Source organism: Pelobates fuscus, chromosome 1 (assembly GCF_036172605.1).
Source record: "Pelobates fuscus isolate aPelFus1 chromosome 1, aPelFus1.pri, whole genome shotgun sequence".
NCBI lineage: Eukaryota > Metazoa > Chordata > Amphibia > Anura > Pelobatidae > Pelobates > Pelobates fuscus.
Window position 1 is genome coordinate 3,066,780 of NC_086317.1, and position 26,642 is coordinate 3,093,421.

Sequence of the window (26,642 nt, forward strand, 5' to 3'; positions counted from 1 at the left end):
TTCATATAAAAAGTTTACTTTTAATTATTTTAGTGTAAAAAATACATTTTGTCCAATGTAGAGGGGAGTACAGTACTGGAGACAATAGTATGAGTCTGATTGCATTGGAAACCAACGGTTAGTGCTGGAAAAGTCCACCCAAACGCGGCACATGAGTAATAGAATCCTTGCACATTGGACGGGCACCGCCGCGGGAAATAAGAGGTCCGGTTAGTGTTACAGGCAGAATCCATTCTACTAGAATATACTGCAGGTAGTCCGGGGGGATATTAAATGCCGAGGTCATAATTCACTGTGACTGGGCCTTGGGGTCAGCTCCCTGTAATCCTTCCTGCGCCGCACTCTGTATTGCAGCAGGTTGGCATACTCTGTGAGCAGGGAACGCCAATAACCAGAAACATCCTCCATGCGCAGATGCTCAGTGATAAAGACGCGTCCTCTGAGAGGGAAGAATAGATTAATAGAATCCAATAATATTCACAGAGTAGAAACAGGAAATGACAGTTGCTCAAAGAATGTAAATCAATGGGAAGCAGTGTCTGTGCCTGGTGATACCACTGGGCATGGATGGTAAAGGGAGAACCAGGACAGGGCATGGGGGCATGCCAGGACAGAGGGTGAGTGGGAGAAACCAGGACAAAAGGTGAGTAGGGGGGGAGAAACCAGGACAGAGGGTGAGTGGGAAACCAAGACAGAGGGTGAGTGGGGGGGGGGGAGAAACTAGGACAGAGGGTGAGTGGGGGGCGGGAAATCAGGACAGAAGGTGAGTGGGGGGTATGCCAGGAGAGAGGTTTAGGGGGGTGGGAATACAAGGACAGAGGGTGAGTGGGGGGTGGGGGGAGGGATACCAAGACAGAGGTTGAGTGGGGGGTGGGGGGAGGGATACCAAGACAGAGGTTGAGTGGGGGGTGGGATACCAAGACAGAGGTTGAGTGGGGGGGGGGGAGGGATACCAGGACAGAGGGTGAGTGGGGGGGGGGGGGATAACAGGACAGAGGGTGAGTGGGGGGGGGGGATACCAGGACAGAGGGTGAGTGGGGGAGGGATACCAGGACAGAGGGTGAGTGGGGTGCGAGAAACCAGGACAGAGGGTGAGTGACATGTCTGGACAAAGGATGGGCGGGGAGTGTGCATGCCAGCGGGTTATGGGGGGGCATGTTAGGACAGCGTGTGATGGTGGCAGAGATGGAGTTAATGGGGAGGAGGAAATATGACCAGGTGTGGGTAGAGAAGTTGACACACCTTTCAGCAATTTTCTTGGCTTCATCATCATTCTCAGACACAAAGTGCAGAAGTTCCCTTAAGAAAAAGAGCAAACGTGATTGGAGTATTGAAAAGAAAAATAAAAAAAATAAAAATAAAAAGAGGGAAAAGCAGCATGAAAAGACAAAGTATATTTGACAAAAAGAGGGGAAGAAGCATTCGTAAAATGAGATGATTAGTAACCAAATCAAGAAACAATGGGAAGAAAGTAGTTAAACATGGTGGGTACAGAGTAGACATAAAACTGGAGAGAACAAAAGAATGATCTGGAGATACAGTGGCGAGATCTGCAGGGGCGGCCAGAGGCCGAGCAGCCGGCGAGATCTGCAGGGGTGGCCAGAGGCCGAGCAGCCGGCGAGATCTGCAGGGGCGGCCAGAGGCCGAGCAGCCGGCGAGATCTGCAGAGGTGGCCAGAGGCCGGGGAGATCTGCAGAGGTGGCCAGAGGCCGGCGAGATCTGCAGGGGCAGCCAGAAGCCGAGCAGCCGGCGAGATCTGCAGTTGAGGCCAGAGGCCGGGCAGCCGGCGAGATTTTCAGGAGCGACCAGAGGCCGGCGAGATCTGCAGGGGCGGCCAGAGGCCGGGCAGCCGGCGAGGTCTGCAGGGGCGGCCAGAGGCCGGGCAGCCGGCGAGATCTGCAGGGGCGGCCAGAGGCCGGGCAGCCGGCGAGATCTGCAGGGGTGGCCAGAGGCCGGCGAGATCTGCAGGGGCGGCCAGAAGCCGGCAAGATCTGCAGGGGCGGCCAGAAGCCGAGCAGCCGGCGAGATCTGCAGAGGTGGCCAGAGGCCGAGCAGCCGGCGAGATCTGCAGAGGTGGCCAGAGGCCGGCGAGATCTGCAGGGGCGGCCAGAAGCCGAGCAGCCGGCGAGATCTGCAGTTGCGGCCAGAGGCCGGGCAGCCGGCGAGATTTTCAGGAGCGACCAGAGGCCGGCGAGATCTGCAGGGGCGGCCAGAGGCCGGGCAGCCGGCGAGGTCTGCAGGGGCGGCCAGAGGCCGGGCAGCCGGCGAGATCTGCAGGGGCGGCCAGAGGCCGGGCAGCCGGCGAGATCTGCAGGGGTGGCCAGAGGCCGGCGAGATCGCAGGGGCGGCCAGAAGCCGGCGAGATCTGCAGGGGCGGCCAGAAGCCGAGCAGCCGGCGAGACCTGCAGTTGCGGCCAGAGGCCGGGCAGCCGGCGAGATCTGCAGGAGCGGCCAGAGGCCGGGCAGCCGGCGAGATCTGCAGGGGTGGCCAGAGGCCGGCGAGATCTGCAGGGGTGGCCAGAGGCCGGGCAGCCGGCGAGATCTGCAGGGGTGGCCAGAGGCCGGGCAGCCGGCGAGATCTGCAGGGGCGGCCAGAAGCCGAGCAGCCGGCGAGATCTGCAGTTGCGGCCAGAAGCCGGGCAGCCGGCGAGATCTGCAGTTGCGGCCAGAGGCTGGGCAGCTGGCGAGATCTGCAGTTGCGGCCAGAGGCCGGCGAGATCTGCAGTTGCGGCCAGAGGCCGGCGAGATCTGCAGTTGCGGCCAGAGGCCGGCGAGATCTGCAGTTGCGGCCAGTGGCCGGGCAGCCGGCGAGATCTGCAGTTGCGGGCAGAGGCCGGGCAGCCGGCGAGATCTGCAGGGGCGGCCAGAGGCCGGGCAGCTGGCGAGATCTGCAGGGGCGGCCAGAGGCCGGGCAGCCGGCGAGATCTGCAGGGGTGGCCAGAGGCCGGCGAGATCTGCAGGGGCGGCCAGAAGCCGAGCAGCCGGCGAGATCTGCAGGGGCGGCCAGAAGCCGGCGAGATCTGCAGGGGCGGTCAGAGGTCGAGCAGCCGGCGAGATCTGCAGGGGCGGCCAGAGGCCGGGCAGCCGGCGAGATCTGCAGAGTCGGCCACCGAGATCTGCAGGGGCGGCTTGCCATCGAGATCTGCAGGGGCGACCAGAGGCCGGGCAGCAGACGAGATCTGCAGGGGTGGCCAGAGGCCGGGCAGCCGGCGAGATCTGCAGGGGCGGCCAGAGGTCGAGCAGCCGGCGAGATCTGCAGGGGCGGCCAGAGGCCGGGCAGCCGGCGAGATCTGCAGAGTCGGCCACCGAGATCTGCAGGGGCGGCTTGCCATCGAGATCTGCAGGGGTGGCCAGAGGCCGGGCAGCCGGCGAGATCTGCAGGGGTGGCCAGAGGCCGGGCAGCCGGCGAGATCTGCAGGGGTGGCCAGAGGCCGGGCAGCCGGCGAGATCTGCAGGGGCGGCCAGAAGCCGAGCAGCCGGCGAGATCTGCAGTTGCGGCCAGAAGCCGGGCAGCCGGCGAGATCTGCAGTTGCGGCCAGAAGCCGGGCAGCCGGCGAGATCTGCAGTTGCGGCCAGAGGATGGGCAGCTGGCGAGATCTGCAGTTGCGGCCAGAGGCCGGCGAGATCTGCAGTTGCGGCCAGAGGCCGGCGAGATCTGCAGTTGCGGCCAGTGGCCGGGCAGCCGGCGAGATCTGCAGTTGCGGGCAGAGGCCGGGCAGCCGGCGAGATCTGCAGGGGCGGCCAGAGGCCGGGCAGCCGGCGAGATCTGCAGGGGCGGCCAGAGGCCGGGCAGCTGGCGAGATCTGCAGGGGCGGCCAGAGGCCGGGCAGCCGGCGAGATCTGCAGGGGTGGCCAGAGGCCGGCGAGATCTGCAGGGGCGGCCAGAAGCCGAGCAGCCGGCGAGATCTGCAGGGGCGACCAGAAGCCGGCGAGATCTGCAGGGGCGGCCAGAGGTCGAGCAGCCGGCGAGATCTGCAGGGGCGGCCAGAGGCCGGGCAGCCGGCGAGATCTGCAGGGGTGGCCAGAGGCCGGCGAGATCTGCAGGGGCGGCCAGAAGCCGAGCAGCCGGCGAGATCTGCAGTTGCGGCCAGAGGCCGGGCAGCCGGCGAGATCTGCAGTTGCGGCCAGAGGCCAGGCAGCCGGCGAGATCTGCAGTTGCGGCCAGAGGCCGGGCAGCCGGCGAGATCGGCAGGGGCGGCCAGAGGCCGAGCAGCCGGCGAGATCTGCAGGGGCGGCCAGAGGCCGAGCAGCCGGCGAGATCTGCAGGGGCGGCCAGAGGCCGAGCAGCCGGCGAGATCTGCAGGGCGGCCAGAGGCCGACGAGATCTGCAGGGGCGGCCAGAGGCCGAGCAGCCGGCGAGATCTGCAGGGCGGCCAGAGGCCGACGAGATCTGCAGGGGCGGCCAGAGGTCGAGCAGCCGGCGAGATCTGCAGGGGCGGCCAGAGGCCGACGAGATCTGCAGGGGCGGCCAGAGGCCGACGAGATCTGCAGGGGCGGCCAGAGGCCGACGAGATCTGCAGGGGCGGCCAGAGGCCGACGAGATCTGCAGGGGCGGCCAGAGGCCGAGCAGCCGGCGAGATCTGCAGGGGCGGCCAGAGGCCGGCGAGATCTGCAGGGGCGGCCAGAAGCCGAGCAGCTTGCAAGATCTGCAGGGGCAGCCAGCGAGATCTGCAGGGGTGGCCAGAGGCCGGGCAGCTGGCGAGATCTGCAGAGTCGGCCACCGAGATCTGCAGGGGCGGCTTGCCATCGAGATCTGCAGGGGCGACCAGAGGCCGGGCAGCAGACGAGATCTGCAGGGGCGGCTGGAGGCCAATCAAACGAACAATGGGAAGAGTTGAAAGACTTGAAATTGTCCTGTAGGCATTACCTTACATCACTCAGGTCCTGGCTGATTGGAATATAGTGCACCCATGGCTCCAGGCGATGGTAGAAGAATTCCTGCCATTCTTTGCCCACGTGGAAGACCAGAGACCCACAAAGGAAGAGATGCTTCAAGCGGAAACTGGCTGCCACACCACGGAAATTAAACAAATACCTGAAATAGAGAGCACAAGCAAGGGGTTGAGAATGAGGACATTATGAGAGTGGGGGACGGAGGGGGGTCCGAAAGATGTAGGGTGAGTTGTAGAAATAATAAGAGCTAGGAGGTGGTTTTGGGGAAAAGTGCCTAGAATCAGATAGATTTGAGTGGAAAGGAGTGAGGTTGGGGAGAATTTAAATAGTGGGATGCAATGCGAAAAACAAGAAGTTAAGTGACAATGAGTCAGTGATATACGACAGCTGATTAAAGATCATGATAAAGGCTGAGGAATTAGAGGCAGATGTTGTATCAGGACATATTGTGTAATTAGGGAAGAGATAATGGGTAGAGTGGGGATAATGAAAAATCAGATGTTAATTGGCAAGCGATTATATTTGGACGTACTTAAACTCACAGTGATCCACCAGTGGGACCTCTTTAGCTGGAGGCCTTCCGAGGGTATCCTGTTGGTAACCCAATCAAAATGTTAGCACAAAGCGAGTAGGGAAGCTATGTACATGGGAATAACTTCATGCATTGGGAAATGGGAGGGAGCTTCACACGTGAATAATGTGGGAGAGGAGAGGGGTAGAGGTGAAAGCTAAACTATAATGAGGACTTGAGGTTGTCCTGTTGGCGTTTCCAATCCTTGTGATCTCACAGGGAAAGGGGAAGTTCAATGCACAGCTCAATCTTTACCCAAAAGCCCGCTCTAAGAGTGCTTCCCACTCACCATTTCTGAGATGTTGAATATTGCCAAATACATGTCCTCACCTTCTCCGATCTCCATGCTTGATTCTTTGTATACTCTGCATCCACCAGCTCAGGGCTCTCTCTGGACAGGAGTATCAGCGGGTCTCGCTCGGGACTGGTCCTGTAATGAAACAAAGGCCATGTGGTCCGCAAGATACCTTCTCTGAGTACAGAATATAATAAAATGCAGATAATTTGGGGGGATAAGATGGAGTTGAGAGGCAGAGCAGCCATGTGAAGGAGATTAGGAGCAGGAGATGTTGGAAAAATAACAGTGAGCAGAGAGGCAGAATGGGCCTCAGTGAATGGAGAGAATGTGGCAGATACAGTGGAAGCGGTTGCTTGACAGCATGGAGGTGGCTGGTAGAGTGGGAGTGGTTCTTGGATAGCGAGGAAGTGGCTGGCAGAGTGGGAGTGGTTCTTTGATAGTGAGGAGGTGGCTGGCAGAGTGGGAGTGGTTCTTTGATAGCATGGAGGTGGCTGGTAGAGTGGGAGTGGTTCTTTGATAGCGAGGAGGTGGCTGGCAGAGTGGGAGTGGTTCTTTGATAGCGAGGAGGTGGCTGGCAGAGTGGGAGTGGTTCTTTGATAGCATGGAGGTGGCTGGCAGAGTGGGAGTGGTTCTTTGATAGCATGGAGGTGGCTGGTAGAGTGGGAGTGGTTCTCTGATAGCGAGGAGGTGGCTGGCAGAGTGGGAGTGGTTCTTTGATAGCGAGGAGGTGGCTGGCAGAGTGGGAGTGGTTCTTTGATAGCATGGAGGTGGCTGGTAGAGTGGGAGTGGTTCTTTGATAGCGAGGAGGTGGCTGGCATAGTGGGAGTGGTTCTTTGATAGCGAGGAGGTGGCTGGCAGAGTGGGAGTGGTTCTTTGATAGCGAGGAGGTGGCTGGCATAGTGGGAGTGGTTCTTGGATAGCGAAGAGGTGGCTGGCAGAGTGGGAGTGGTTCTTGGATTGCGAGGAGGTCGCTGGCAGAGTGGGAGTGGTTATTGGATAGCGAGGAGCAGGCTGGCAGATTGGGAGTGGTTATTGGATAGCGAGGAGCAGGCAGGCAGAGTGGGAGTGGTTCTTTGATAGCGAGGAGGTGGCTGGCAGAGTGGGAGTGGTTCTTGGATAGCGAGGAGCAGGCTGGCAGAGTGGGAGTGGTTATTGGATAGCGAGGAGCAGGCTGGCTGTGTGGGAGTGGTTGAGCAAGAAAAGCCGAGATCGCTTTAAAGGCTTTCAAAGGATTATGTGAATATATTAATCATTTCAAAAACTCACTGTCTAATTTAACAACAAAGCACCAAATCTCCCCATTATCTGACCTGGATCCTCTGAAATAACCTTTTGGAATTTTCTTATCCCAGGGCCAAAGGTTCGCTGTCCTAAACAGACAGAGACATAGTGTCATCCAATACAGAGACAGATACCGTGTCACCCAATACAGAGCCAGATACAGTGTCACCCAATACAGAGACAGATACAGTGTCACCCAATACAGAGACAGATAGTGTCACCCAATACAGAGACAGATACAGTGTCACCCAATACAGAGACAGATACAGTGTCACCCAATACAGAGCCAGATACAGTGCCACCCAATACAGAGACCGATACAGTGTCACCCAATACAGAGACAGATAGTGTCACCCAATACAGAGACAGATACAGTGTCACCCAATACAGAGACAGATACAGTGTCACCCAATACAGAGACAGATAGTGTCACCCAATACAGAGCCAGATACAGTGCCACCCAATACAGAGCCAGATACAGTGTCACCCAATACAGAGACAGATACAGTGTCACCCAATACAGAGACAGATAGTGTCACCCAATACAGAGACAGATAGTGTCACCCAATACAGAGACAGATAGTGTCACCCAATACAGAGCCAGATACAGTGTCACTTTTTAATTTCAGCTCTAACACACAAAGAATGAAATGTTGCCATGTTTTTATTGAACACACCATGTAAACATTCACAGTGCAGGTGGAAAAAGTATGTGAACCCCCTAGACTAATGACATCTCCAAGAGCTAATTGGAGTGAGATGTCAGCCAACTGGAGTCCAATCAATGAGATGAGATTGGAGGTGTTGGTTACAGCTGCCTTGCCCTATAAAAAACACACACCAGTTCTGGGTTTGCTTTTCACAAGAAGCATTGCCTGATGTGAATGATGCCTCGCACAAAAGAGCTCTCAGAAGACCTACGATTAAGAATTGTTGATAAAGCTGGAAAGGGTTATAAAAGTATCTCCAAAAGCCTTGCTGTTCATCAGTCCACGTAAGACAAATTGTCTATAAATGGAGAAAGTTCAGCACTGCTGCTACTCTCCCTAGGAGTGGCCGTCCTGTAAAGATGACTGCAAGAGCACAGCGCAGACTGCTCAATGAGGTGAAGAAGAATCCTAGAGTGTCAGCTAAAGACTTACAAAAGTCACTGGCAAATGCTAACATCTCTGTTAGCGAATCTACAATACGTAAAACACTAAACAAAAATGGATTTCATGGGAGGATACCACAGAGGAAGCCACTGCTGTCCAAACAACACATTGCTGCACGTTTACAGTTTGCACAAGAGCACCTGAATGCTCCACAGCAGTAATGGCAAAATATTCTGTGGACAGATGAAACCAAAGTTGAGTTGTTTGGAAGAAACACACAACACTATGTCTGGCGAAAAAGAGGAACAGCACACCAACATCAAAACCTCATCCCAACTGTGAAGTATGGTGGTGGGGGCATCATGGTTTGGGGCTGCTTTGCTGCGTCAGGGCCTGGACAGATTGCCATCATCGAAGGAAAAATTAATTCCCAAGTTTATCAAGACAGGAGAACTTAAGGCCATCTGTCTACCAGCTGAAGCTCAACAGAAGATGGGTGTTGCAACAGGACAATGACCCAAATCATAGAAGTAAATCAACAACAGAATGGCTTAAACAGAAGAAAATACGCCTTCTGAAGTGGCCCAGTTAGAGTCCTGACCTCAACCCGATTGTGATGCTGTGGCATGACCTCAAGAAAGCGATTCACACCAGACATCCCAAGAATATTGCTGAACTGAAACCGTTCTGTAAAGAGGAATGGTCAAGAATTACTCCTGACCGTTGTGCACGTCTGATCTGCAACTTCAGGAAACATTTGGTTGAAGTTATTGCTGCCAAAGGAGGTTCAACCAGTTATTAAATCCAAGGGTTCACATACTTTTTCCACCTGCACTGTGAATGTTTACATGGTGTGTTCAATAAAAACATGGCAACATTTCATTCTTTGTGTGTTATTAATTTAAGGCATAAGATGAATTTTTAAACCACTTCACTTCTTTATTTTTTAGCACTTTATTTGGGGTGTTTGAGTTTTGATGGTTATTTTTGAGTAACTAATTTCTTTTATTTTAGCTAGGAAGGGCTTGGACCTGTTCTAATATTTCTTAATAAGATCAAGGACTAGCAATAGTTAGCTTTGGCTAATTGAGACATTAAAGCTATAGGGCAGGGGTAGGCAACCTACGGCACTAGTGCCATGCACGGCACTCAAGGTGTTTTTGCACGGCACTCAAGGCTGCTAGAGCCAAACAGGCTCTGGCCTATCAGGAGTCCCAGTGAAACTTCAGATACCTGCTAATACAAAAAGGTGGTGAAAGACAATCCTCAATGTATGTATTGCAGCACATAGAGGAAGTGATCTCAGATCACTTCCTCCCAGCACTTGTGAATGGGAATCCACACTGTAGTAAAGCAGCCTGCAGTTGCTGTTGCAGCTCCTGTCCTTGACCTGTACCTGGCCAGCCTGGTCCCCACTGGAACCCAGGGAAGCCACACACACTGTTAAATATACACAAAATGCACAATAACCCTCCCCTCATACAAATAATACGAACAGCCAACAAAGATACACACAATCCGCAGAAACCTAACCTGCTAACAATCCACATACATGCACACAACCCCACATGCAGTCTCTCACCTGCAATACCCCAAACAGCCACACACTACCAAAGACACAACGTGACATATCCATCCACACACACAATTCCACAAACAGCCCCCATACACAGCCCACATTCATATGTATCATACACGATACCACAAACTACTCCTGAACATACACATTATAATAGCTCATATACGCACAAAAATTCTGCGATACAAAGCAATTACCGTATAAATAACACAAGCAGAATACGGCAGCATACACACCTCAATTTAAAAAAAATAGGACCGGCACGCTACGGGACATCACAATCCTATATCGGCACAGTGCTGCTAAAAGGTTGCCTACCCCTGATATAGGGCATAGCTGGCTCACACAACTTTTGAGCCAGAGAGACTTGTTTCTTTTATAGCTGCATATTGGCATGTATATTTTGCTATTCTTTGAGCTAGGTTCCTTTATGGGATTGTAGGCTTCTATTACTATTTTCTTATATAAGGTAGACATCCCTTCAGTCTTTATAATACCAGGGAACTCCTAATATAGATGTTACTACCTTTATTGTAGTTGCTACTTATGAGCAAGCAACCTTGCTTTATCCCATATCATTATGGTTTCCCTTCCTAGTAAGACATCACATTTTTTCCACTATTTTTGTGGGATTATGGCTGTGTGAGTTTTTTATTGTTTTGTTGACGTCTAGGATGTATTAATAATAAAATGATGGTTTTTATCAGCATTGGTTCACTCTGAGATATCCTACTTGTGTACCCTGGACATTCTGTCCTAGGGTTCCGTTTCTCCTTTTTGTCAGTCCATATACATAGGGTTATCCCCTACTATTGAATATTCTCAGGACACACTACACTGTTCCTGTTTCCCAGGACTTCTTTGTTTTTTCTTGTTATTAGTTTAAGCAGACTGTGATTGTCTATTGTTGTGACTTAGATGATGATCAGATCACATTTTATGACCAATTTGTGCAGAAATCCATATCATTCCAAAGGGTTCACATACTTTTTCTTGCAACTGTACTTGCCCCTGTGGCTACCAATATCTTGGAAATTAGAAGTATGTATTGGAGAGCATATCAATAATATTAAAAAGAAATTATTAAACCATAATGTCTCCAAGCACACTCTGGAATTCCATGGAGGAAACCCAGAAGGATTACAGTCCGTAGGGATCCAGTGGAGGGGGGATGTAGGGATAACTTAATGAATAGGGAAGAAATTAGGTGGATGTTTAATCTTGAAACTTTAACTCCAAAGGGATTTAATGTAGATTTTGAGATTTCCCATTTTTTATAATCTGATATAAGTTTGAAGATTTTAACTGTGAAAGGATTTTATTGAGAATATAATAAAGTTTTTATACAAGTTATTTATCAAACATTTTTTGGAAAATATTGATAATTAGTTTCAAAAGTGGATTATAAATGTGTATTTCTCTCTCTCTCTCTGGTTTCTCCTTTATATCATATTTTTATATATGTGTGTATATTGTTATTTATATGCTCTTTATATTTATATGTACAATGTGGAGCAATTTGGGACTAAGTGATGTGTGCCAAAATACTTTTTACAGCCACTGTGTGGACTAATGCTCGATCGTATCTACCTATGACTTGGAGGTGGAGACTATAGTTGGGTCAGCTGATCGGACCCAGCCAGACTATCAAGAGCGCCAGAAACACATCATAATCAAGTGACGCGGCCCCGACCTTTAACTTGGAAATGACGTACCCGGAACATTGTGATGAGTTCAGGCGCCCAGGTGGGCTGGTTAAAGCACGCCTTTATGGATTTAAATAGCGGACATAGCGGTAATGAACAGTATCGAGCACTTGGAGAAAGACATTTGTGACAGTAGTAGAAAATATCCCCGTCAAGCATTCCCTTCTTCCCATAAAAGAAATTCACCCAATATTCCACGAGTAGAAATATCCCTGGAATCGCCGAATAATCCACACATGAGCCAAAGCTTAATGCTGGAACAAGACTGATTTACTGGCACACAGAACTCACAATTTATGCAACACAAAACTCCTCCTCTGGGCCAGGCTAGACAATTGAGTTTCTACAATACACAAAGCTCAATTATCTGCTGGCCAGAAACATTACAATTTATAACAATTTCATAAACATACTTTCTATAAGACATACAATTATACTTTTTTTTTTTTTTTTTTTTTAATTCTTTATTTTTGTGGTGCAGAAGTTTCATACAGTGGACTGGGAGGTACCCCAAAGGCAGTCCTCCAGAGCAATATAACACGTTTGATTGTAGAGGTACAGGATTGAGCATGCACATTTTTATAAATTTTTTAGCGATGCGATTTCCAACAACTGACTAACCACAGAAAATAAACTGACATAGATTAAGATGACAACGCTTATCTGTCTGTTCATGGGATCAGTAAGCAAGATGCTGTGTCTAGCGTAATGGGAACTATTTCAGTAACCTATTGTGGCTGAATTTGTGCTATTAGTCGCTTAGTGGGATCGTGAATCAATGTGACACATAGCTGTTGTGACAGGCTAGGCAAGTTATGGGGCGAGGAGATCAGTCACAATATCTTTTCACTCACGCCCTGTCAAAACTGAGTTATTAAGCATAGATTAACTTCTGCTATAGCTATCGAGTTAACTTGGTACAGTGCTATTAATGCTATTTTTCGTAATTAAGCAGGAAGGGTAATTTGTACAGGCTAGCCCAAAGGAAGATCATGGTTTGTGAGATAATGGCCGCAAGGGTCACACCGCATCTCCATGTATAGTATTATGGTTGAAAGCTAAAAATCGATGGTGGCGGGGGGGGGGGGGGGGGGGGGGCTTAAGGCTCTGGCCTGAGGCCAGTTGAGGCCGCAGTAAGTTAGGCCTATGGGTGGGCTCAAGGGGGTTTAAGTTGTAAAATTACTGCGTGGCAGTAGCCGTGAGGCGGGATGGATAAAAGGGAATATAAAACACAGTTTTGTTTGAAAAAGGAGAAACACCAATAAAAATTAAACAGTAATTGCAATGGTCTCTAGACCAAGTCAGAGGTTGGTCAGCTTGGGTGAGTCCCGTTTTTTTGTGGTCTAGCGGTGCCGGCCTTTCACTGCCCGCTGTTAGCTGCTGCCGCCGGTTTGGCCCCCATTGGGGTGAACGGCTTGGTCTTTGATACGTCCCATTGGTGTGTCGCCGATGTCGTCGGCTGGTCGCTGGGTCTTTGGGGGTTGTCCCCTGATAAGCAGAGTTTGGCGAGGAGTGTGGGGGCTTCGGAGATGTCTGTGGCCGTAAGAGTCTCTTCCCCCCTTCGTACATGTAGCGAGCGCGGGTTTCTCCAGCGGTAATCCACGCCATTGGTGTGGAGCAGGGCCGTGAGGGGTTTCATTGACTTGCGCCAACGCAGGGTATCTCCTGACAAGTCCGCATAGAAGGATAAAGCCATGTTCTCAAAGTTAAGGGTGGTTGTTCCCTTCAAGGCCGTCTGGACTATTGCTTTGTCGGCTCCGCTGCGAAAGCGCACAATCAGATCCCGAGGTGCAGCGTCTGGCGCCCCTTTAGGCTTCGGCACCCGGAAGGCGTTGTCTGTGTGTACGGTCCTCGCGGTCTTGGGCTCTAGTAAATGTGCTAGCAGCCTCCTGAGTAGATGCGGGAGCTCTGCCTCGGGCACCTCCTCCGGTATTCCCCGGATTTTTAGGTTAGAGCGGCGCCGTGAGTCTTCTAGCTGGGCAAAACGCATGTCAGTGGCAGCTTGTTTTATTGTGAGTGCCTCGATGTCCCTTTGTAGTTGCGCTATAGTTTGGGTATGCTGTACTGACGCTGCTTCCACTGTGTCGATTCTGCTCACCAGGCCTGTGATGTCGGCGCGTAGCAGGGCTACATCCGCCTGCAGGGTTCTCTGGAGGGCGCTGAGCATGTCCTGTATCATTGCAGCCGTCGCTGGTTCAGAGGTCCCTTTCGTGGGTTGAGGTGGGTGTTGTAGTGCCGACATATGGCAAGCTTCCTCTTCGTCTATAGACAGTTCCTCTGAGTTATCCGAGAAATCATCCAGGACCGCGGCCATCTTGGGCCTACCCGCTGTCAGGATCGGGACAGGGATCCAACACGCAGAGTACAAACAGTAGCCAGATACGTATACCGGACCTAGAATGGCCGGACTAACGTAAGTAGTACAGTATAGAATGGTCAAAGACAAGCCGAGGTCGAGGGTAACAGAAGACAGGTAAGCGAGAGACAAGCCGAATCAAGGGTAACAGAGATAAGCAGAGTAAGGTAAACAAGCCGGGTCAAAACCAAAAGGGATAATAGAATACACAAGCACTGAGTGACTAGAACAAGCTAGAACCACGACAGGGCAATGAGCTAATGAAAGAAGCTCTGTTAAATACCCTGTTCAGAGCAGTAACCACGCCTCCAAGGCGTCCTGATTGGTCCTGCAGCCATTGACTGACAGGTTGTTCCGGGGGAGTGTCCTGATGACTACTTCCTGCCTAGATGCTGTAAAAGGCAGTCACTCCCTCGCGGCCGGCCTAGCATGACCGGATAGACCGCGGGGAAGGGAGCCATCAGGCCGTCTGGATGGAGGAACAGCTAAGTCTCTACCTCTTTCGGAGGTAGAGACCACAGGTACCCTGACACCCGCGCCATGCGCTTGGCGGAGGAGATCGCCGATATTCATGCCCGGCCTGGGTCTGTCTGGTTTCATTTTTTTGGTTTTTCTGCCCATGGTTGCCAGGGTCCGTGGGGCTTTGGTAGGGAGGCGTGAGGGTGGCTTTTTCTCCCCGTTTAGGCTGTGTTAGCCCGGAGCACAACGATCGTGCGTCCGCTCTGATCAGTGGCTTGGCTCCGCCACAATTATACTTTTAACATCCCTGGATAGCTGAGGATACTGGTAGTCACATATCCAAATCTCACGAATTTCCGTTTGGTAGTTTCCGTGTCGCATCGTGTGGAAGTTTGACCGGCTTGCCATGTGGAGGTATCCGGGTTACAGTTCCATAGAATCAGTAGCAAGAGCCGGTCTCCGTTCGCATCTAACTACACGAAAACTACCGTTCGTATGGTTCAGCTGGTTACCTGTGAATGTTCCCCTCATCCGGTAGATACCATCTACCGAACGCCAGTTTGATTCGTGGAGGGGAACGTATTCATCCAGGACTTCCATGGGGGACCGGGCGTTCGCATGTTTCCCGTACCGAAAACCGTTCCATGCAATTCATGCGTAAGCCCCGCTACCGCATTCGTGAGTTTTAAGATGGCCACCATCCTTTGTTCTCGCCACGTGTTCGTATGTCGAATGGCGGCCACCCAGTAGCAATTAAGTTGCGGTTTACTCTGTGTTCTAATTGCTACTTGCTACCCAGGGTGTGTGATCCCCGTTCGGTACACGAATACATTCATTCTTGACATTTGGAACCAAACAATATAGACCTTAAAATAGCAGGGAGAGAATTAAACTGAAGCATATAGGCAATTGCATAAAAGTCCTTCACAACATTTATTGCTGAAACGCGTTCGTGCTGTTAGATCGTTGAGTTTTTATTTATTTTTAATTCAATAAAGTTTTCTGGTTACTTTTCTGTTACCCTTTTTTTTTTTTTTTTTTTTACAAATCAAGTGTTGGAAATACAGTATCTGGTATCTTGTGGGAATCCTGCCTGATCTCAACATTTATCATACAAGGCACTAAAAGTCTGAGCCTACTATTAAGTGGCTCAGCAATATGTGAGTGGGGCCAATTTGTAAACTTGTTTTTATCACATTTATACAGATTTATATTTTAGGTTTTATATCAAGTTTATGGTAAAAATTGCATGTGTGTTTACTTACAATGTGAGTTTTTTCCCTGCAATTTTATATGGTTATTATTATAAGGTAAAATATTTTATAAACATGTATATTTGTTTACATATACTTATCAGTCTGCTCTCACTACTATTCATATATTCTAGTCATTGTATTTTGTGTGTGGTTGGGTGACCTACACAAGGTGATAGCAGCCCCCACTTTTAAACCTTTAATTTCACTTTTTGTATTTGTTACATTACCACCGTCCCCCAACCCCATACAGAGCAGTGTGCGCCCCAATAAATGGTTGTAGTGGCCATATGGAGTACTACTTACAAACTCAGTTGTTCTCTCATAAGGTCCCAGCGCCCCAGCCCAGTGGGGTAAATTGGCCATACAGCAGGCCCTCCTTCCCAAAATGTCCACGCAGGGTACAAAATATCCTGATAATCGGAAGTCTGTAATTGGAAAAAGACTTGGGTCAGGAAACCGGAACTTTGCATCTCAGAAACATGATTTTAATTCCTGAACTTCCACCACTTGAATAGCTGTGTAAACCCGTGTGGGTATTGTTAAGACACCTTTTGTCTCTATAAGTAAATCGCCGTTTAGTTCACCTTCCCCTCTCACCGTATTAAGTCTGTTCGTATAATTTATAATCCACGAACCATAACCAGGAGAAGCGGTAATCTCCCGAACGGGATCCGTGAATGTACTCTGGTTCCCGAACCGAACTCCACGAACTGCCGCTAACAACCGAATCACGATATCCACCAAGCGGCATAAGTTTCCCATAAACAGTCTCTAAGCGTGAATAAGAAATCCCCCCAATAACGAGACAGAAGCTCCGTATTGAGGGTCAAACAGGATCTGGCTTTACTGTGGGCTACCCGCCCGTATTTATGCAGGTCTCCCACTTGGTGGACACTCCCCTAGGGGACCAAATGGGAGACTGAAATTATAGATGTACAGCAGGACATTCCAGACATACAGGCATAGACTTTTCCCACAATGCAATGGGGTTTCCTACTTCCTGCCCTGGAGATAATTGGGAAGAAATGCAATTATCTCCAGGACAAAGACCCATCGCCATTTTAAATATAAACCCAGAAAATACATAAAAATACATAACTTTATGATAACTGTATATTTCACATCCATATCACATATCCCCAGATAGCCGGGATCTGAGGGCACATTATTGACGAATAGCGCTCAGATCCCATTCGTATAGTTCAATCGCCACGGAGTCAAAGTTCTTATAGTCTTTCGGCAGGCGATTGACTCCATGGGAAGGCTATCTGGGTTAAATACTTTCGGTCAACGGTAAAACTCCCGAACAGCTGGTATTCGTATGGTTTTGTCGAGACAGCCGAATGACCCATGGTTTCAGCGGTGTTCGGCAGAAAAGGTGTCCGTTTTTAGTTCCATGGAATCAGAGCCGAACACCGCTGGGCTTTGGTTAAAGATGGCCGCTGCCTCGTGGTCGACATGCGAACGGCGGCCACCCTGAAGTCGGCTTAATTGAGAAGTGTCTGCGGTTAACCACAACGTTCTAATTGGGATCAAAAGGTTAACCAGCAGCACACTTCTCTTCTGGGTGGCCATCCGTTCGGCAGTTTTATTCGTGAAAACAGTCATTCGGATGGTTAGGATACTGAACACAGTCATTTAGACGGATGGCACAAAATAGACGAATCCACAAAAGAAATAGACAGATGGATGGTTCTGTCACAGGTATTATACAGTTTTGGTGTATAGATCATGTCCCTGCAGTCTCGCTGCTCAATTCGCTGCCATTTAGGAGTTAAATCACTTTGTTTACACAGCCTGTGGTGGAACCACCGTACTGCAGCAGAGTACCTCCGCCAAGTTACATCCTGCAGTGCATCAGCCAGAGTCGCAGTGTACCGTGATATAGCGCTAATGTGTATAGCTATACAGCCGCTCACCCAAACACTAGCCAAGACTTAGTGAAGGGTGAAGTAGAACTATCTTTATTAAACCACAGCACACATGTACACAGGGGGTTATAAAAAAACAAAACAATACAAGTCACTCCCCAGCGTCCTGATGTCTAGGACAGAATTAGGTTAGGACTCCATAAAGGAATTACCTGTCTGACACCAAGACTCATTGCACAATAAACAAATTCCATTCCTTTCTGTGTTACCTTTTATACAATAACTCAATTCCCAGACACACAGGCGCTGATGCAATTATCCCCTGAACATAAGAAAAACCTCCACTGTGTGTTACACTGTGTACAATAAGTAAAATAACTTAAGGGACTCTTTAGGCAACTAAATAACTGTAGCTTTTACAACTTTTAATGATGTGGGTTTGGGGGTCTCACTGCTCAATTCTCTGCCATTTGTTTTCATTTAGAATCAGATCTTACAGCACAGTTTGTTTACTTTAGAAGTGCTTATCTCCTACTTGGCTAGTTGAACTTTTATCACACACACACAGACTGCTGCAGGCTCTAGCAAGCTATAAACAGTGCAGGAGATTAGAAATTCTACATTAAACAGACTGTGCAATAAAGTGTAGACATATCTGCAGGAAGTGTTTAAGGCCAAGACTCCTGTCCAAAGACTATGGTCCTAGAGACCCCTTTTTGTCTGCTGAACTAAAGAGACACTATAGTCACCTGAACAACTTTAGCTTAATGAAGCAGTTTTGGTGTATAGAACATGCCCCTGCAGCCTCACTGCTCAATCCTCTGCCATTTAGGAGTTAAATCCCTTTGTTTATGAACCCTAGTCACACCTCCCTGCATGTGACTTGCACAGCCTTCCATAAACACTTCCTGTAAAGAGAGCCCTATTTAGGCTTTCTTTATTGCAAGTTCTGTTTAATTAAGATTTTCTTATCCCCTGCTATGTTAATAGCTTGCTAGACCCTGCAAGAGCCTCCTGTATGTGATTACAGTTCAATTTACAGAGAAAGAGATACAATTGGTTGAGGTAAATTACATCTGTTTGAAAGTGAAACCAGTTTTTTTTTTCATGCAGGCTCTGTCAATCATAGCCAGGGGAGGTGTGGCTAGGGCTGCATAAACAGAAACAAAGTGATTTAACTCCTAAATGACAGTGAATTGAGCAGTGAAACCTGAGAGGCATGATCTATATACTAAAACTGCTTCATTAAGCTCAAGTTGTTTAGGTGACTACAGTTGTGACGTACCAGCTGGCACCCCGACCTTACCTCTGCCAATCGATGCTTCCTAGCTGACGCTGAGCACCATAAGCACCGCACCGGACACAATAAGCACCGTAGACCCCACGAACCGCCGCAGCTTGAGAGAGTATAGCTGTGAAACGCTTATAAGGGCTAGTGGTATAGCTGTATAGCAGGTTCCCTATAATCACGAGACCAGGCTACGTGTTGAGGGTTAAGCAGGAATGGTTTAATGGTAGCCACACTGGCCTTTTAGGACAGTCCCCATGCAAGGGGTAAGCTCACATGGACCTTGTTGGGGACAGGGACACAAACTTACAAACCATTAATAACAGAGTTACAATGCATGACACTCCCACATACAATACAATAAGCCTTTCCCTTTACTTAGGAGATAATTGAGTCAAGCACTATACTAAACTCATTTATCTCCGAACATAAAAAACACACATTTTTACAAAACCCCCAAAATACCTTAAAAACACATAAAATCCCAATAAGTTACATCCCCTGATAGCCTTGATCTGGGTGACCAACATATCCAAAAATCACCCAGATCAGTTCAGGGGTTCAGATGGCACTTCGAATGGCTTCGGGAGTTTGAAGTGCCACTTCGAAAGTTCGGATAGTTCCTCTTACCAGTCCCAACAGGCACAAATGGTGTTTTCCAATAGTAACATTGGGGCCATAGTCACAGGGTAGGAGGCTGGTAAGTATGCCCCTCGAAGGACCCGTGACAAGGTCCAGTTTGTCATAATAGTGTTCCTTTAACCCCTTAAGGACCAAGCTTCTGGAATAAAAGGGAATCATGACATGTCACACATGTCATGTGTCCTTAAGGGGTTAATGAACATTCCCCTGGGTGACAACCAGGGGGAGCGTTCAGATCCCGAAGAGGGATGCTTCCAGGCAGCCGCCGGGGAAAGGCGTAAGCCACAGAGTCCCCGCTGGCCGTCTGGAAGGCTGTGCCGACCAATGGAAGAAAGCACTCCCCTTCAAACTTGGTTTGTGCCATTCTCCTGATTGGTTGACCCGAGGGAGCGCTGATTGGTCGCTGCGAGGCGCAGGCGACTAAGCAGAGAAGGAGCGTCTTCCAAACGGGGTGTCGCACCCTTTCTTCGGATTGGTTAGTGAAACTCCTCTCCTCCCAGAGCGCTGATTGGCGCGATTTGGTTTGTGACCTTTCAGCTGATTGGTTGTTGCTTGGTTTAGGCGCGAAGTTTGAATTCACCGGCCTAATCCAAGCAACTCTCTGAAACTAATTTCGGGGATGCATCCGATAGCCCCGCTATTTGCAGGGATCATAGAGGGGACCCTGGGCTACACAGTGACTGATATCTATGATCCCTTCCTGGGGCGCAGAGCCCCTAAGTATGTACTATGTTTTAATGTGTGTAACTATTGTCCAGTTGGTATCTCCCAGAACGGGAGATGGTTATCTGCTGTAAGCCATCCCCCACCAGCTTGGGACTGAGGAATTTGTACTGAATGAATGGAGACCCCCTTTGGGGTCTGTGCATTAATGAAGCCTGTTTTCAATAAAGTTTGTCACCTCCAGAACTGTGACTCGTCCAGTTATTGGGGGGGGAAATGGGGCTCTTTGTATTTTAAAATGGTTCCTGCTCGGCTCAAGGAAGGGAATTAGCGGAGGTAACCGGTCGGGTTACCAGGTGGTTCGCTACAGCTGATAAATGATAAATAGTAGTAGAGATGAGCCCTTTGTTTTATGGAAGCAATAGCAGAGATCCTGTGCACAAGGAATCATGTGTTCGATGAAACCAGACTAAATCAAAGAAACTCGGAAATAATCTCCATTCTAATTACGGCGTCACCATGAGACCTCAGCCCTTCTAACGCTGCCACATATTTCCATGGCTCAGCTCACCTTACTAAAGGAAAAAATGGGAATGGTGGGTGTCATCCACCGGGGGACCTGTGGATAATCTCTCACATTAATCACTAACTCCATGTCCGGAAGGTGTGGCAGAAGCTGCAGCAGAAAGTGCTCCACTCCGCTGCACCTATAGAACCAAGAAACCAGAGACACCAAGTCAGAACAAATAGGCAACATTAACAATATAAAGACATCAACCGACAATACAACTGGGGTATATGGACACCACCACACAGAGCTAGACACTAACACACAGAGCTAGACACTAACACACAGAGCTAGACACTAACACACAGAGCTAGACACTAACACACAGAGCTAGAGAGGGACGCAGAGACACCACCACACAGAGCTAGACACTAACACACAGAGCTATAGAGGGACGCAGAGACACCACCACACAGAGCTAGACACTAACACACAGAGCTAGACACTAACACACAGAGCTAGACACTAACACACAGAGCTAGAGAGGGACGCAGAGACACCACCACACAGAGCTAGACACTAACACACAGAGCTAGAGAGGGATGCAGAGACACCACCACACAGAGCTAGACACTAACACACAGAGCTAGACACTAACACACAGAGCTAGACACTAACACACAGAGCTAGAGAGGGATCTGTGTCTTTATTGGCCTTATATACACATTCTTACACATTAGTACCACCCACAGGGTTTTGCAGAACAACCAATCAATACGTACAACACACTCAGACACTCCCAGCAGTAACACACAAAATCCTCCCCTCTGCCTGTGATATAATTACTAAACACAATGGGCTAACATAATTATCACAGGCAGGAAAATACACAGTTTTACACAATATTCATAACTTTAAAAGTATACTTCACATTCACATAAAATACATTTTATACAGTACATTTTCAGAATCAGCATACTCCAAATACAAACATACGTCAAAATCATACAAATTGGTCTAGTGGTTCAAAAGATAGATGGACGACTGCAATCATGGCTTGGGTGTGGTAAGCCAATTATCTCCAGCATACAGAAAATATCTCTATTCACAACAGCAGCAAAAATACACAAAAATACATAATTCCTATCATACTGAACAGAACCCCCACATTCAACCTATCCCCAGATGGCTTGGATCTAAGCGCTCAATATATCCAAACAGCGCTCAGATCCCACAAACACAGTCAAATCGCCATGGGGTTTAAGTTTAGCATGGGCTGATGAGAGGGGGCCATAGTCACGAGGAAGGAGGCTGGCAATCAGGCTTCTCCATAACCCAGGGAAGCAGGGCAATTTGTCATAAGAGAAAATAGGGACACATGCTTCTCCAGAACATAGTGGCGAGGTTGGTTTCGCCACATCCACTAACACAGAGAGCTAGACACTAACACACAGAGCTAGAGAGGGACGCAGAGACACCACCGCACAGAGCTAGAGAAAGAAAACCACCGCACAGAGCTAGAGAAAGACACCACCGCACAGAGCTAGAGAAAGACACCACCGCACAGAGCTAGAGAAAGACACCACCGCACAGAGCTAGAGAAAGACACCACCGCACAGAGCTAGAGAAAGACACCACCGCACAGAGCTAGAGAAAGACACCACCGCACAGAGCTAGAGAAAGACACCACAGCACAGAGCTAGAGAAAGACACCACCGCACAGAGCTAGAGAAAGACACCACCGCACAGAGCTAGAGAAAGACACCACCGCACAGAGCTAGAGAAAGACACCACCGCACAGAGCTAGAGAAAGACACCACCGCACAGAGCTAGAGAAAGACACCACCGCACAGAGCTAGAGAAAGACACCACCGCACAGCGCTAGAGAAGGACACCACCGCATCGAACTAGAGAAGGACACCACCGCATCGAACTAGAGAAGGACACCACCGCACCGAGCTAGAGAAGGACACCACCGCACCGAGCTAGAGAAGGACACCACCGCACCGAGCTAGAGAAGGACACCACCGCACAGAGCTAGAGAAGGACACCACCGCACAGAGCTAGAGAAAGACACCACCGCACAGAGCTAGAGAAAGACACCACCGCACAGAGCTAGAGAAAGACACCACCGCACAGAGCTAGAGAAAGACACCACCGCACAGAGCTAGAGAAGGACACACAGCCACCACCGCACAGCGCTAGAGAAGGACACCACCGCATCGAACTAGAAAAGGACACCACCGCATCGAACTAGAAAAGGACACCACCGCATCGAACTAGAGAAGGACACCACCGCATCGAGCTAGAGAAGGACGCACAGACACCACCGCACACAGCTAGAGAAGGACGCACAGACACCACCGCACACAACTAGAGAACAACACACATACACTACCGCACACAGCTAGAAAACGACACACAGACACCAAATACAATGAAAGACGTGTAGACACCATGGTACAGAATTACCAGGGATGAAAGATATCTGAATACCATGGTGATTATTCACTAAACACTTAATTATAGTGAATTCAAAACTGAATTTCATAATAAAGGCAAAATTGATTTGTAAAATTTCAGTATTTTGTTGCAATTTGGTTTTCAATTTACTGCAATTTGGTCTTTAGTGAATAAAATCCCCATTTGCTGAGGATGAAAAGCAGACACAAGGAGACAGAATGTGTAGAACATGAGGTGAACAACCAAGTGATTGAGGTCATAAGACAGGATTATCAGTGGGTAACTTACATGTGGACAACATGAGACAATGGAACTAAAAGGAGGACTCAAAAAAGAACAATCAAGGAAGGCACTATGCCACATTCACTTACCGAGCGGGGAACATGCACTCTTCCTCTCGGTACAGGCGGTGGCTAATGATTTGGTAGTGGGTTCCAAGCTTACGGCTCAAAATATTGGTCATCAAGTCCCTAGAGATCCCAGAGCTAAACGGTGCCAGGTCCTGCTGGAGCACTCTGTGAGCAACAGAATTCGGTCATTTAGATACCTCCTACACAGTGTATCACAATGTACCCGTCCCACAGAACACAATAATTAGTTTTAGGGACTTTGATATATTTGGATGTATGTACACAAGGGACAGGACTCCTCTGGCATCCTACTCAGAGACCACATCAAGTCTAATGCCCTAAATGGGGGATGATATGCCCAGTTATCCAAAAAGATGGCATCGTAACCTGGAAATAAGGCCCAGTCTGGAAAGGAAAATGTACGATTGATAATAGTGTATTACTAACGCCGGGGAACATGAAACACAGATGAGATCCGCACACTGAGGTCTCAGAAACTGATCCATAGCAAAGAAAGAATAGTCATCACACCTGTAGTAGCAGGTCTCATTGTGACTGTCACATGGGCTGTGATAGGTCAGCGCTCTCTGTATGCGATCCAAGTACTGGGTCCAGCGGGAGTCTGATGGTAAGGAGAGCACAGGTTAGAAATGGTGGAGAATGCTTAACTATAAACAGAATAAGCGCGCTCTATAAGGTGCAGTAGGTGCAATTCACAAACAAGGAGTTCCCCCACCCTTGTGGATACAAATCAGTACAAAAAAATAAAATAAAAAGTTGAACAGCGCTGGAACTTCAAATTCCATACGTAGAGGAAGAGGGCAAATTCCAAAATATGTATTTTTTTTTTTCAATTTGACAATTTTTATTAAAGTTTTTCAGGGACACAGAAACAAAAACGTGGATGTTAGGGGTAAAATGTTTCAAAATATGTATCTTAAAGAAAAAAAAAGGAACAAAATAATAGTGCCAAAGAAACACTCACACTTAGTCTATTATACAGAATAACCCCCTTCTAAGGATTTCTTTATACAAGTCAGCAGGACCTGATTCCCAAATGGATGATGGTCACCATCTCTTTCCAGCCTGTTACTATGGACCTCGGTGTCAGAACCCATGTTTATGGGTATAAATAGCGGTGTGTGTTCAGTCTTAAATAATGTGTAGGGAAAAGTACAGGAGCTCCGCTACAATATATATATACACACACACACACAGTAAAACCACTCGTTTCTATATTAGCTATTAGGTTTCATCATTAGTTTTTTGTAATTGTCCTATTTATAGTTAAATCCACCCCTCTTATAATATTGTAAAGCGCTACGGAATCTGTTGGCGCTATATAAATGCCAATTACAATAATTAATAAGTATACATAAAAAATGGGATACAGCTGTGAGCATATAGAATAAATATTAAAATAAAGAATACATAGCGTAATACAGTTTACATATAATAATAATACTGCGCTATAATATAATGCACTCACGCAAATTAGCTAAATAACGTGCTCCAAAGGTGCCTCCCCCCCGATGGACATGGGGGGCTCCAAGCCCTTACTGGATCCGGACACTATTTTTTAATGCTGTTTAATGATAACTGTTGGTCCCTGAGGAAGTCCCATACACTAAGGACGAAACGCATAGGACTTACAGCTATTTTTAATTCCCATCTTGTTTTATTTTCAAATTTAACAAATACTTTAATAAAAAAGCTGCTATAAGTGTATCTGTCACCTGGAGGCCAGTTTTTTGCCTTGGATCGGACGGATCCAGTAAGGGCTTGGAGCCCGTTGTGTCCATCGGGGAGGCACCTTTCGAGCACTTTATTTACTTGGGAAGTAATCCAAGGTAAGCTGTCCACTGTAAGACAATTATTAATTACAAATCACTTTACATTTGTAACCATCTCAGAATTACATATCCTGGGGTGGAAGTGGTTTTGTATTTAATAATAATAATAATAAGTATTGTAATGCCAACAATCCCCGTTGTCTACCCAATTATAGGACACCCCCTCCCCCCTATTTCAGCCAGACACCCCTCCCGCTCCTATTACAGCCACCCCCTCCCCCTATTACAACCACACACATCCTCCCCCTATTACAGCAACCCCCCCATTACAACCACACACCCCCTCCCCCTATTACAGCCACCCCCTCCCCCTATTACAGCCACACACAACCCCTCCCCCATTACAACCACACCCCCCTCCCATATTATAGCCACACCCCCTCCCCCTATTACAGCCCCCCCCATATTACAGCAACACACACCCTCCCCCTATTACAACCACACACAACCCCTCCCCCTATTACAGCAACCCCCCCATTACAACCACACACACCCTCCCCCTATTACAGCAACCCCCCCATTACAACCACCCCCCATTACAACCACACACCCCCTCCCCCTATTACAGCAACCCCCCCATTACAACCACACACCCCCTCCCCCTATTACAGCAACCCCCCATTACAACCACACAGCCCCTCCCCCTATTACAGCAACCCCCCCATTACAACCACACACCCCCTCCCCCTATTACAGCAACCCCCCATTACAACCACACAGCCCCTCCCCCTATTACAGCAACCCCCCCATTACAACCACACACCCCCTCCCCCTATTTCAACCCCCCTCCCCCTATTACAGCTACCTCCTCCCCCTATTACAGCCACCCACCCCCTATTACAACCACACACAGCCCCCCCCCATGTTATTATTGTGAACTCAGAGGGTCCCATGGAGATGGCACAGGAGGTTTGGGGGGGGGGGCAGGTTCTCCCACTCACTGCTGACAGAATAGAACTGATCCCCTCTCGCCACTTACCCCCCTGAACCCCATTAGTCAGAAAGCCGAGGAGCACAACCAGCAGCATGGCTCGGCTATCCATTAATCACGCCTGCCACAACCAAGATGGCAGCCAGGGCCGCTCTATACAGTTTGTGTTCGGCGATCTGCTAGTCATGGCTGATCCCACCGCTTGCCCTCTACCAAGCCTGACAGAAGCAAAGCCACGATGGAGCTCACTGGCCATCGATTAGTTATGGCTGCCCGTGTACATCGGTGACCGCCATCTCCATCTATTATCACACCCGGGCTGAACCTGCAACGTGCCACTACCAAGATGGCGGCGGCGGCGGCTGGTACGACAGTTTGGCCATCGATTAACCCGCCGGAAAGCGTCACTTCCGGACCTCCAGGGGCGCGCATGCGCTGAACCTGCAGGAAGAGCGAGAGCCGCCATCTTGGAGAATTTTTAACCCTCTCATGGCAGTCAGTCCGTGTTAACCTCCCAGCATGCATAGCGGCCGCCATATTGTCTCCATGCAGTGGTTATGGTGCCAGAAATGTATAGGAA

General features: G+C 49.0%; 1 protein-coding gene across 1 annotated transcript; it reads right to left on the reverse strand.

Annotated features, from left to right (window-relative positions):
* Positions 1 to 26,303, reverse strand: POGLUT1 (protein O-glucosyltransferase 1). The gene is made up of 11 exons (XM_063445788.1): positions 26,111 to 26,303; positions 23,810 to 23,900; positions 23,300 to 23,443; positions 20,529 to 20,664; positions 15,797 to 15,918; positions 7,073 to 7,132; positions 5,795 to 5,894; positions 5,426 to 5,484; positions 4,868 to 5,035; positions 1,243 to 1,299; positions 1 to 439 (listed from the first exon to the last, which is right to left on the reverse strand). The coding sequence occupies exons 1-11, from the start codon at positions 26,172 to 26,174 to the stop codon at positions 283 to 285; spliced, it is 1,158 nt and encodes a 385-aa protein (XP_063301858.1). The 5' UTR covers positions 26,175 to 26,303; the 3' UTR covers positions 1 to 282.
* Between the last annotated feature and the right edge of the window lie 339 nt (positions 26,304 to 26,642).